This window comes from Strix aluco, chromosome 4 (genome assembly GCF_031877795.1).
Source record: "Strix aluco isolate bStrAlu1 chromosome 4, bStrAlu1.hap1, whole genome shotgun sequence".
Lineage (NCBI taxonomy): Eukaryota > Metazoa > Chordata > Aves > Strigiformes > Strigidae > Strix > Strix aluco.
This window is the reverse complement of record NC_133934.1, coordinates 1983326-1996443: the sequence shown is the minus strand read 5'-3', so window position 1 is coordinate 1996443 and position 13118 is coordinate 1983326. Positions and strand designations below refer to the sequence as shown.

Here is a 13118-nt window from a genome sequence, read left to right as displayed (position 1 = left end):
CGCAGCCCTCGTCTCTGCACTCGCCCTCCCTCCAGTTTATGGGTACAAATGATACGGCCGTGTCACCAGTCTCGGTTTATTACGAACACTGAAGGGGCTGCGGCCCCGGGACGGCTGGGGACAAGCAGTGGGGTGCAGGGCTGGCGGTGATGGTAGTGACACAGGTGCCCATTTACAGCGTCACCCGCAGTCCCACAGTCCAGCTGCCGCGGGCTCGAAGGACGCAGCGGCAGGAAAACACCTCCCCAAAATCCAAAAAGGGGAGGAAAATACCCGGGGCGCATCCCCAACCTGCTGCCTGTTGGTCGCTTGGAGCCGTCTTCTCCCTCCAGCCGCGTGGTGAGCAGAGCAGGACGGCGCAGAGAGCGGTGGCTGCCGGCGTGGGATGGGTGACAACGCTCGGCTGCGGTGACATCTCGGTGCGGGGAAGCACCCAGCACCACGCTGTGTCCCTGGGCACGACCACGGCGGCTCCCGCTCGGGCGCATCCTCCTCCCAAAGCAGCCGGACGGGCCCGGCGGGACGACTCGCTCTCTGCAAAACCCGAAACAATTTTTGGGTTTTGGATGGTGACTTCACTTAACGCCAACACCACAGCCCGTGGGGGCTCTGGGCTAGCAGCAGCCTCGGCTGTTCCCCCTCCCCAAAAAAAGCCTGGCAATCGCTGCGCGGGGCTTGGCATCGTGGAAAGGAGGGGGCCGAGGTGGGAGGGAGGCGCCTGCCAGGCTCAGCTCTGCTTTTCGGGCATCTGAGGCACCCGTAAGGTGTCTCGGTCCCACCTGCAAAATCTTTTTGCCCCTTGCTGCTGGCTGAGCTAAGGCATGGAATGGAGAATATATACGGACCCCAGCTCCTTAGGGTGTGGATAGTGCTAATACAGACATTAAATAGTACCCCTCGTGCACAAACACACGGACACACACACGCATTCCCCTCGTCCCTGTGGGGTAGGGAAGGACATGCTCCTCCGCATCCGCGGCCGGCACAGACAGCACGGAGCAGCCTCAGGGGTGACGACGAGGTGACCCATCGGCCTGTCCCAGGGGCTGGCTGGACCCTGCTCCCCTCCAGCCTCCCCTGCAAGCCCCAGCCAGCCCCGACTGGGACGGGGACACGGCTGGAGGGGGGTCACTGGCGCCCAGGGAGGATGGGGACAGCCTCACACACACACACGCACGCACACACACACACACACAGAGAGCGCACAACAAGGCCAGGCAGGAGCAGGGCCTGCCTCCGGCTCCCCCGCTGCCCCTCTCCGCACCCGCCACCGGCACGTGGCCTCCCACCCGACCCCCCAACACAACCCTGTTTTTAATATTTAAAGCTGCTGCCTCTCGGAGGATTCCCCCCCCTCCCCAACCACCCGTCCTGTGTCCCTTCCCTCTCCTCTCGCCCAGGGCCAGGATCAAACGTCAGTCATCTCGTCCTCCAGCTCAGCATCATCTGTCTCCCCTTCGCCCTCCTCCTCTTCGTCCGACGTCACGTCAGCATCATCGGCTTGCGCTAGGCACTTGGGACATGAGCAGGTAAACAAGTAGTTCTCCCTGGAAGAAAGGAAGGTAGAAGGAGAAAAGAATGATGGCGTTGAGACAGGGACAACCCAACACTGCTGTTGTGCAGGGGATGGGGACAGAGCAGCCAGGAAGGGGCTGAATACGTTAAATCCGGAGGAATTTGTGGGTTCGATCATGCTGGGGTGGGGGTAGTCTGAGTGGAGAAGGGGATTTCAGCCCTGATGGGGATGGTGACCTTCAGCAGGAGCCCCTGCTCTTGAAGGGCAGAGAAAAAAAAAGGTGGGTGAGGACAGCAAGGGCTTGCAGGAGCCAACTACAGAGTGGTGCAAGCCTGCAGAGAGAGGGGGAGCCCCAAATCCTCAGCCCCCAAGGCCACGACACGTAGGAAGGGAATGCGAGGAGCTCGAAGCACCCAGAGCACCGCCCGCTGCGTGCACGCCTGTGACCATCTCCTGAAACCACAGTTAACGTCTCAACCATCCAGTAAAAAATCTTTGGCAAAGGAAACTGTTTCTATGGAAATGCTGGGGCTGTGCAGGTAATGGCAGGGGGGGAGCAGCAAGAGGACGGGGTCCTGCAGAGGTGGGACCACACTTTCTGGAGGCTGAACTTCCCTATCTTGAGCGACTGAAGAGCCAACAGAGAAGCTGTTTTCATGGAAGGTCAGACAACGGTCACACCTGCAGGGAGGGGGGAGTAACTCCCCAACGACCCTCAAGCCCACCAACTCATTTCCAGAAGAATCTGAAGGTACATACTGCACCACGTACCAAAAGCGAGGAGAAATCTAGAAGCATGAACTGCGCATGATGCCTAATTAGCCTAACGAGTCCAAGTGCCCATCCGGAGGAGGGGCAAGGAATTACAAAAGGACACGAGTCAAAGCCCCGGGTGGCTGTGTCCCACCAGAACTGGACCCCTGGGCTGGCTGGACCAACGCTGGAACCAGGACTAGTGAAATCTTCCTTTTTGTCTTTCTCTTCTCCTCTTTCCCCTTTTCTCTCCCATTTTTATTCTGTATGCCCGCATATAAGGCAAGGCTTGTTTGGGCATGTTTAAGGCTTGTTGGGGCACGTTTAAGGCTTAGTGGGATATAAGATCTGCCACTAATCGATGTAAGTTTAATGCCTGTTGCAGAAGATGCAAAGATTAGTGACAAAGTTTCATGCTAATGATCTGTTGTGAGCGAATAAAAATTGGAGTTGTGTGAACTGAAGAATCCGTGGTGTCGTTTCACCTTCATCCTGACCTGGAAATCGGCAAATCTGAGTCATCGTCCCGAGAAATTGGGACATGACAACACCCTGCCATGAAACACCGAGAGCACCACACGCTGCATGCACAGCCTGCCACGCACCAGGGCACGCACAGGGCCCTGAGGTGGGGACACAGCCCAGAGTGACGGGCTGGGGGTGCAAAGGGGTGTCCCCCCTCCCCAGGTTCCTCCAAGCAGCCCCTACCTGAGTATCTTGTTGCGGCTGTGTCTGCTCCGCTCCCTCTGACAGCAGTCTAAATAACTGATGCAGATTTCCTGTGAGCAAAAAGAAACAGGTCAGGCTGAGAATCGCTTCCCACGAACCCAAAGCAGCGTGATTTTGCACCAGGACCTCTCGGAGTCAGGCAGAAATGTGGCGTCTGGCAGCCCCAATGTGGGATGAGGTGTGAATTCCTCTGCCAGGACAACGCAAGAGACAGGAGGTATGGGCGGGGGTCTGCGGGGGATGTGGGGGACACGGGGACCCTCTGCTGAAGGAAAGTTGCTACAAGTATACTTGAAATTACAAGATCTCCTTACATTGCTAATGTACAAGGACCTGTAAAGTAGAACATCTAGTTTTAAAGTTAACCATCACTTGTGTTTTCCTAGCTTTTATTTTTCCCGTATTTAACTGCAATGTATATAATTTCATTTATACTCTTTTCCTAACTACCCTCTGTAGTCATTACCCACTTGTAAGATGTTTTGAAACCTGTAACTCCTTGCCTAGTGGAGATAAGACAGGCCTTGGACAGTCTGAAAAACTCCCCGAGTACATCCCTAATAGCAGGAACCTAAAAAAACAAGTGTCTAAGAAGACGCCAGTCTCAAGATAAGCAACTGGAAGCTGGTCTAAACTAACCCCCTTGGAACAAACAGGAGCTGAAGGATGGATGAGGTAACTCTATGACCACATATGGACACAAAAAACCTAAAGTTCAACTAGCAGACAGTGTGAGGAAGACTATGTGGACCACTAAGGAGGGGAGAAGACCCTCACTCTATTTTTACTATGCATGCTCAGACTATGTAAATGAATTCTGAGAAGCCATTAGCATAAGACTGCCTTTTTCAGGAAATCTGATGAATATGTATGGTTTTTCTGTGTATTAGTCAGAGTGTTTTGTTAGTAAGTGCAGCACTCGTGGTGGAGCGATCCCCAGCACTGCTAATAAAAAATACTGCTCAACAGTTATACTCAATTCTGACTGTGGAGTGAACCTCTCGGTTTCACTGCCAAGGTGTGATGTCACCCCGGGTTTGTGCGGGCCCCGCTGTCTCACCTCTCCTGCTTCGATGTCCTCCAGAGCCGTCAGGTGCAGGAGGAAGTTGTTTTCCGGGAAGGATGTCTCGGCGTTGGGGATGCAGCTGTGGTTACCTATGGGGAAGAGGCGATGCAGCCATGAGGGTGTCTCTGGAGGAGGGGGAAGGCAGAGGCAGGGTTGGACACCCCACGCACCCCGCGGGGGCTTGTGCCTGCCCTTCTGCATGGCCCAGGCACGTGGGAACCAGTGTCACCAACTGCGAGGGCCACGGCCTGGCTAAGGATAAGGCAGCACAATGCTGTGGCCACCCCATCCACCTCAGGGCCACCAGCATGCCACTCTCAGCTCACACGGGATTAGGGGGTTCAGCGGAGCAGGGGGGCAGAGTCAGGGCGCTCTGCCAGACCCACAAAACCCACTCAGAGCGAGCAAGCTGTCCTGATCAATCCCAGGGGTGCACAGCACCATCCCTGCCTCCCGGTGCTGAAGGAAGAATGTGCAGGGCTGTACTTCTCCCTCGCTTCCCAGCAGCCGTCCCCAGGCCCTGCTCATGAAAGGAGTGAAAGAAAACAGCTCTGGGTGCTGGGACATCCTCTCCTACATCCCCATGGTCCCGCTAAGAAAAGCTCTGTCCTTTAAAGGTTTGTTCAGCTCCGTTTTGCTCAGACAAGGTTGGAGATGGTTTCTTTGCTAAACCACACAGGTGGCTCGCGGAGACTACATCACATCCAAGCCATTCAGGCCAGGACTGGCCACTTCATAGCAAGGCAAGATGCCAGGAGACCCCCGAGAGAGCAGCCAGGCCCCAGAGCAGCACCCACCTCACCCCCATCCCACAGATGGGAGGCACAAACCCCCTTCTCCACAGGCTTTTAGGAAGAGGTGAGTCAGTCTAGCCCAGGACATCCCCCTCCTCACTACTAGTTTTCCTCCCAGTCTTTGTGTTACTCACAGCAGCTCTGGAGCACGTAGAGACCCGATCCCTCGCAGTTAAGGAACTCTCCTGACTCTGCAGAAGAGAGAGGGGGTTAGAGCTTTGCATGGGCCGTTCTGGCTCTTCCACATGAGCACAAAGGGCCAGCAATGCTGAACGGAACGCACCCAGCCAGCACTGCTTTGGGGTGTTGGAGGGTGTTTCCAAAGCACCCTTCCCTTCCCCCTGGGAGGGGATGAAGGACATGAAGATTTGCATCCCCAACACTCCCTGGTCTGTCCCTGTACTCACACAGCTGCATCAGTCAAAAAAAGGCATAAACAGGTCTTTGAATGTTTAGTGTAAATGGGATTTTTCTGCACAGGATCCCTCCAGATCGGCTCTCCAGCCACCCCGACCTGCCCACAAATTTAGACTTGCCCTGGCCACGCAGTGAGTCAAAGGCAGCAGGCATGGCTCGCACGGCCCAGGGGAACATCCCCCAGTCCCCAGCAGGAACTTCTCCCAGTCCCTGAATCCTGGGGAGAGTTCAAAGCAGCAGAAACTCCGCCAGGTCCTGCCAACAGCACCGCTTGAGGCTGCCCACGGCCACGTCAGAGCCTTACCCTTCTCGATGTCCTTGTAGAGCTGGTCAATGAAGGCGTCCAGCTCCTCCCGCTGCAGCATGGGGAGATCCAGCGCGTCGCAAGCGTGTACCCACTGGCTCAGAGAGCTGTCGGGAAGCAGAGGGACACCGTCACAGTCCCACAGGGCACACGGTGGGACCTCACAAGGGGGGATCTAAGGGTTAAACTCAGTGGTTCTGAGTGGCCAAGCTCTGGCAGAGGGATGCGAAAGGGTTAGATGCAGCCAGGATGAAGGACTGCTTTTAAGTTTGCCTCTCCATTCCCCTCTCTTACAGAATCACAGAATCATCTCGGTTGGAAAAGCCCTTGAAGCTCCTCCAGTCCAACCATTAACCTCACCCTGACCGTTCTCAACTCCACCAGATCCCTCAGCGCTGGGTCAACCCGACTCTTCAACCCCTCCAGGGATGGGGACTCCCCCCCTGCCCTGGGCAGCCCATTCCAACGCCCAACAACCCCTTCTGCAAAGAAATCCTTCCTAAGAGCCAGTCTGACCCTGCCCTGGCGCAGCTTGAGGCCATTCCCTCTTGGCCTGCCGCTGGTTCCTTGGCTCAAGAGACTCATCCCGCCTCTCTGCACCCTCCTTTCAGGGAGTTGTAGAGGGCCATGAGGTCTCCCCTCAGACTCCTCTTCTCCAGACTAAACCCCTCCCAGTTCCCTCACGTCTGAACCCAGCCACTACCCAGGCCAGCGTGGATTTACGGACTGTACATCCCCTCCGTGCCACATCTCCACTGCCCAGAGCACCCAGAAAGCCCCATTACCTTGTTCCTATGCCTTGGCCATTGGTCCCAACGAGGGCAAAGAGCGATCGAAAGCCTTCTGGAGTGAACCACTGCAAAAGGGAGATGAGAAAGCAGCTGAGCCCAGGCCAGCCTGTGGCAGCACCCCGCTCTGCCAGCGCCTCAAATCCCACAGGGAGCTTTGGGGAGAGCAAGGAACGGGCAGAGTCCCAAGGGAAGCCCTGGCCAAGCGGAGGGTCCTGCCATGCTCCCGGGCTATTCGGGAGGCAGCTCAACTCACCCTGCTGAGATGTTCGTCGTAAAGGGCTTCGGTGAAGAGCAACCGCAGCAGCTCCAGCTGGCCCTGGCAGGACATGGCAACACCGTCATCAGGGTGGGGAGATGCCGCTGGGCGTCAGACCCAGGCTGATGGGCCAGCACAGGCCAGAAGGCTCAGGAGTCAGGCTCCTCGTCCTTCCCTGTAAGGCTGGAGGCTGCTGCCCTCAGAGCAGCGAAAGCCGCTCGTTTTAGCAGCAAAAACCACCTGCTCAGCAGCTCAATATCACCCTGTCCCAAGCCACAGCAGAAGCATCTCCACCACAGGAATGAGCAGTGTGTCCCACTGAAGCACCACAAGCCCAAAGCCCTATAAGCAACCAATTTTCTCTCTGTCAGGTCAGCCAGCCCCTAATGGGTGGCTCTGTGCCCCCACTTTGAGTGTGGGATTTCCAGTGTCTCCCATCCCAGCTGTAACGGGGCCTCTGCACCCATGGGCTCACAGACACAGGCAGGCAGAGGGCAGACTCAGGGATCCAACACATCCAAGCATTACCAGACTCTTACCTTAAATTTGTCCCCCAGCAGCTTGTGCACAACCTCCTCCTCTTCGTTTGCTGTCTTACTGCAGAACTGGGAGAAGGCCTTGATCCACCACTCCTTGTCTTTAGCCTGACAAAAGAATCAAGCAAAGGCGCTGCACCAACACTGCTTTCCTCCCCAGCCAGGAGAGAGGGAGGAGAGGACAAGCCCTGCTGAGCTCAGAGGTATCCAGCCTACTACAAAAACAACCTGACGCAGTTGCATGGCTGTAATTCATTGTCAGAATCAACACTGAGGAAGACAGGCCAAAGAAAGAGAGCTAAAGGAAAAGTTCAGTTCTGACTAACTATTTTGGTACAGAAAAAAAGACCTGCTTGGCTCAGGACACAGGACCCTCCTTTGCTGCCTGCTGTCTCCATGACCAGGCAACACTAGACGTTGAAATCTATTCAAGCAGAACCCTGCCAGTCGCTGGAGAAGAGATCAATCCTCGGGAGTAACAGCCACAACGTGATGAGGAAACCACACACTGGCAGCTGTGGCTCCGAACTGCAGACGTACCTGTTTGACGGTGGCGACCATCCGGGCCATCAACATGATGCTGGAAGTCTCCGGTGGATAATGCATGTTTCTGGGAGATAAGAATGAAGAAAAAAGATGAGCAGATCAGTGCTGGTATGGAAATAAAAAGCTGGAAGGAGGCAGAGGCAGCTGCCATCCACGTGGTTAGGCCCGCGCTCATCCGTCACACCGAAGCGGCCAGTGCAGCATTGCTGCATGGGGATCCAGGGTGAGGAGAAGCCTGCACCCACCTGCCTGCTCTGAGCACACAAATAATCCTCTACCATCCTGTTAAACTAGAGCCTGGGCCCCATACAAAGCCCAGGACTGCAGCGAGAGCTGGGGTTTGTGACGAGCTTTGGGTCAGGGACGTCACTTCTCGCCTCTGTGCCCATTTTGTCATCTGCAAGCCGGGATGGCAATTTATGTCCCCGCAGGGGTGCTACGAGGAGGATCTCCCAGAGGCTGGAGATCTGCAGGAGCTCTATAAAATTGCAGGAGTGAGGATTGCACAGCTCAGTGCCTTGTAGCTCTTTATCGGGAGAAAAATAAGAACTGCTCAGCCGTGTGTCCAAACCTTTGTGCTGCCAACACCAATTCACCGGCTGCCCAATGAGCAGGTACAGCTGGGCAGTGTCCCACAGCCACCACCACCCTCCAGCCACCCCATGCAGGGATGCAAAGCAAGGACGGTCCTCAGCCCTGGTCCCAGGCAGCATCACCCAGCCCAGGAGAGCCACCTCCTCTGCCCGTGGAGCAACAGGCAGGTCGGTCGCCTACCTCCATGCCTCCTGCAGCTTGTTGAGGGGGTGCGTGGGGTCATCACGGGACGGGCCAAGGCAGAGGACCTGGTGGTACTGCTCCAAAGCGGCCTGCCTGCATTCAGCGCTGCAGTACGTCACCTAGAGCGAGGGGCACAGCGCCCAGCGTTGGCTACGGCAGCAGGAAAAGGGGGTCCTAGGCCCAGCTGTGCCCCCTCCCTGACGATCTGAGCTCTTTAGCCATCACGATGCAGAAGGGAAAGGCAGGCACCCATCTCGGGGCGATGGAAGTGCCTGGGCTAGATGCTGTAAAGGAGTCGGTGACCCCAAAAGACCACGGTCCCTCCCAGCAGCCCCGTACCTGGCACCGGGGACACTGCTGGTGCAGGTCTTTCCGGATGCTGCACTGCTCTGGGTGAGGCAGCACCAGGGAGCTCTTCCCCAGCAGCCGCTGGGCGTTTTCCTCCGCCGTCTCCAAAGCCCGCAGACAATGATCACAGGCTGCGGGGAGACAAGACAGACAGATGGACACCACAGTGAGAAAAGGGGCCGGGGCTCACAGCAAGACAGCATGACTGGTACCAACACCACCTCCAAGCTGGAGGCACCAGTCTCTTACCACTCCCTCCATAGGAAAGACCATATCTGCTGCAATTTAACCCCCCTCAGCCCTCATCTGCCACCCTGTAAGGCTGAGAAGTGTTTAAGAGCCGCACGGTGACAAGCGTCCCCATGTCGCTGACCCGCAACAGAGCTCAGCAGACAGCAGGGTCTAGATAGGACAAAAAAGTTGAAAATCCTGCTCTTACAACCCTCGTTTTCTGTTCTGGCGCCTCTGGCACCTTTGTGGGCTGTACTCTGCAGTGGTGTGACTGGGATTAGCACCCTCACCACTAAAAAATCGGGGTTCCCACGCAGATGGTGCCTGATGGTGGCACATAGTGCTTTCCTCAGGGGCTGATGGAAGCCACCATCCCTCAAATGACCCCAACGTTTTCAACTTGTCAACACTTCTAGCGCAGAGGCAGAAATGGCAGCAGGGCCACCTTCCTGGAGGCACTAAAGCAAACCCAAACCCTTTCGTTGAAAACCAGGCAGCTTCTTAGGGACCCTGCGGTCCCCTCGCTGGGGAGGTGACAAGGACGTGCCACCACCGCCGGCCACTCACCTCGGTAGTTGTACAGGGCGTTCCAGAGGAACTGGGATGACACCACCGGCCTCTCCACGAAGACGGTTTCCCCTTTGCGGATGTTCTTGGTGGCGAACAAGCCCTTCCCCTGCCGAGGGAGAAGCGTGGGTCAGAGGATGCACCCGAAGCCGAAACCCACCCGTGGGCTGAGGGTACCCCCGCCCCCCCCGCCCAGCCTGAGGGGAGGCTGCCGGGTTTTTACCACCTTTTCTCCCCCAAAAATTGGCTCTGCCGCAGCGTGAAGGAAGGAAGGGACCCCCCGCGGCGGGGGGGACCGCCGGGCTCACCTTGGCGCTGCTGATGAACCGCGCCTCCGCCGCAGCCCCGGCCCCGGCCCCGGCGCGGCCCCCTGCTACGGCGCCGCACACGTCCCCCGCCGCGGCGGCCATCTTCGGGCGGTGACTTCCCCGCTCTGACCCGCCGGGGGCGGGCAGCGCCTCTTCCTCTTCCTCCTCCTCCTCCTCCTCCTCCTCCTCCGCCCCCCTCACCCACCGCCCCGCACGAAGATGGCTGCCGGCCCTCCCCGCCCTCGGGGGTCCGCGCCCGCCATCACCCCCCTCAGCCCCGGGGCGGGCGGGGGGCCGGCGGCCATCTTAGCCCTCCCCTCAGCCCACCACCCCCCCCCTCCAAAAACACCGCCAAAAAGCTCTGAAACGGGGCTGGGGCGCTTCCACAGCCACGCAAAAAACAGACAGGAGTGTTGCTGCCTCTCCCCTATTAATTATTATTTTTTAACCGTACAGCCAGGCGGGGAATAGCCTTCATATCCCTATCAAGCGAGAACACAAGGTACCCCCTCACAGGGTGAGGAGGCATCACCAGCGGCCCCTGTGCACCCAAAACTCTCCCAGCTTTCCCAACAAAACGTTCAAAACACTCTAACGTGGCCCCTGCGCCCTCGCTACCTCCTGCTAGGCTGTCTGCAAACGCCTAAAATCCACGATCACGCGTGTTTAGTTTATTTACAAATTCACACCGGCGCTGCCAGCGCCTGTTCAGACTAAGTCCCGCTCTTCATCAAGCAGGTGGTTGCAGCGTGTTTGGGAATATGGGGAGGATTTAATATTCGGGGAGTTTTGGGGTGTTTTGGAGTCACTAGATGTCACTGTCGGCTCGTGGCGGGGACACGACACCGGGTGGCAACGTGTGGCCAGCTGGATCCTGCCACCTCAGTGCCCAGGCCAGTGGCCCATGCGGGAGCCATGGCTCTGTGGCCCATGCGGGAGCATGGCCACAGAGCAGGACACCTCCCAGCCACCCTGCCGGAGTCAAGGGACAGACAAACTGCCAGGGATACTTTCCCCATCTGTATTTTGGGGTCTGGCCTCGGTGAGCCCAGCAGCAGGTTGTGCAGGGCACTGCTCCACCACGCAATGCCCATCCCCGGGGGGGTCTACAAGGACCTAGACACAGGTGGAGCAATGCTACAAGTTGAAGGTTAAACTTTTAGAACAATGTAGCAATACTATGCTTAGGCAAAGAAAGATGTTCTTTGGATATGTTAAAGCCAAAGGCATCCATAATCAGAAGAACAAGTAGGTAGCCTTCTTTGGGCAAGGACATGCAAGAGCCATTAGGCTTTGAAGAGGGTACATTGCCAACTTGGCAAGCAAACTCAAGGTCCATGTATCCTTCGCTGCGCTACCCTCATTATAATACTAAAAATCCCACCTATAGGTCAAGAAGACCCTTGCCCAGGTGAAGACTCTTCCCCTGAGCATGGGTAGTAGAAGTATTGCATCAGCAGTATTATAATTGTATGTAAATTACTAACCAGTCATCGTAGAGAGGATGGACTTTTACTAACTCTGCATGTTTTGTGTATAAATATAGCGTGAAAAGTCGCGTGGGTTGCTGTGCTTGGTTTGTGGGAAACTACTGAGCACCTAGGCTTGTGCAACTCTAAAATAAATAAGCAATGTCACTGCTGAGTGTGTGATTATTGACCTATTGCACACTGGGTGACAAATCTGCTTTTCAGACAGCACTACCATGACTCCAGTTACATCCTACTAATAGTAGGAAGACATTATTGTAATAACAGCATTACATGTCCTGTTTTTCTAAGGTTTTGGTGCTATGTGGTGGGGCACTTCACCCATCAAGCATCAGCTTTGAGTCGTGGCCCAGCCAGCAACACTTCAAAGCATCTTTCATGTCTCTGAACAAGCCCTGGTGCCCACAACATTAATTTGAAGTATTTGTGAAGCTGGGCCAGGATTGCTTTTGTGTTTGCAGAGCACAGGGGGAACCTTCTCCTGGACTTGTCTGCTGAAGCATCACCCCAGCAAAGCAGGAGCTGCACAGGTTTGGCCACATCCACCTGCAGATGGAGGTCCTTGTTCTCCAGGAGCAGCCGCACAAACCTGAGGACCCCATCGTAAACAGATGTTACATTTCTTACTATAAATATAGTTCTAACTGCGCAGGAACTGGCCCAGAGATAATAAGTCATGTTATCTACTTTCACGCATGATATAGGATCATCCATTTCAAAAAAACCCAACTTTTTTTAGCATTTATTTTGTTCAAAACAGCTTATTAAGAAAAAAACCCTCAACCTCAAACTTTTGGGAAGGATGAAAATACATTGGGGTTTCTTTTTGTTAATAATTTCCGTTGAAAATTAAAAAGAGAGTAGTTGTAAATGTGTTTTCCTTCTGGTTTTTTGACACTTACAGGTTTTCAGTTGATCTGTTTAAAAGCTGTTCTTGCTCCATTCCAAATCTTCAAGCTTGAGACGAGCGCACAGGTTTACCAGCAAAACACAGAAGTGTGGGGAAAAAAACCTGCTTTCGTATTTGTATTGGCATGTCAGGAATGAAAACATGCAAGAAGAAATCACCCTTTCAAGACTTCTGCTGTTAGAAAGCAGTTTTTACTTTTTGACAACAGGGATCTTTTTAGGAGGAGAAGGTGAGTTTCTTTTGTTTTTTAATTTTTTTACTCCTTTTCCTTAGAAACACAAGAGAAAACTGAACACAGAAAAAAGGATGGGTAACCTATCCCTGGCAGCTGTGGGGTAAGAAGCCACTGAGGCATTGCTGCCTGCTCAGAAACCAAGGAGCTGCCCAACCCTGCCTCCCCACAACCAGTCCCATCTCTCTTTTTAAAATACACTAAATTTTTATTAAGAAGCAAAGCAAATAAATAAGTGACACTTATTAAGGAAAAAAAAAAAAGTTATTTCTATAAATAACAATATAAGAGTAAAGTGATATACAGTGTTCAGGGTCAGAAAGAAACAGAATAAATTACCCTGAGCTGACGGGACGTGGTGCCTGGTACCCTGGGCAGACTTAGGAAGGCGAGGTGACAGCCTGAGCGCTGACAGCCTGGCCTAAGAGCACTTAGCTGCTAACACACAGACGGGAAAGGTCGAGTGCTTGGTCCTGACCCCTCAAAGCCCTTCCACCCACCAGAAATACAACTGCTAACTGCATCGGGTGGTTACAGATGTGCTCAC

General features: G+C 54.9%; 1 protein-coding gene across 1 annotated transcript; it reads right to left on the bottom strand.

Annotated features, from left to right (window-relative positions):
• Positions 1-62: 62 nt before the first annotated feature.
• On the bottom strand, positions 63-10050 carry SMYD5 (SMYD family member 5). Its single transcript, XM_074821756.1, has 13 exons — positions 9940-10050; positions 9632-9740; positions 8825-8964; positions 8483-8604; positions 7703-7772; positions 7166-7270; positions 6624-6686; positions 6365-6435; positions 5580-5686; positions 4993-5049; positions 4059-4153; positions 2978-3048; positions 63-1547 (listed from the first exon to the last, which is right to left on the bottom strand). The coding sequence occupies exons 1-13, from the start codon at positions 10039-10041 to the stop codon at positions 1409-1411; spliced, it is 1251 nt and encodes a 416-aa protein (XP_074677857.1). The 5' UTR covers positions 10042-10050; the 3' UTR covers positions 63-1408.
• Positions 10051-13118: the final 3068 nt, after the last annotated feature.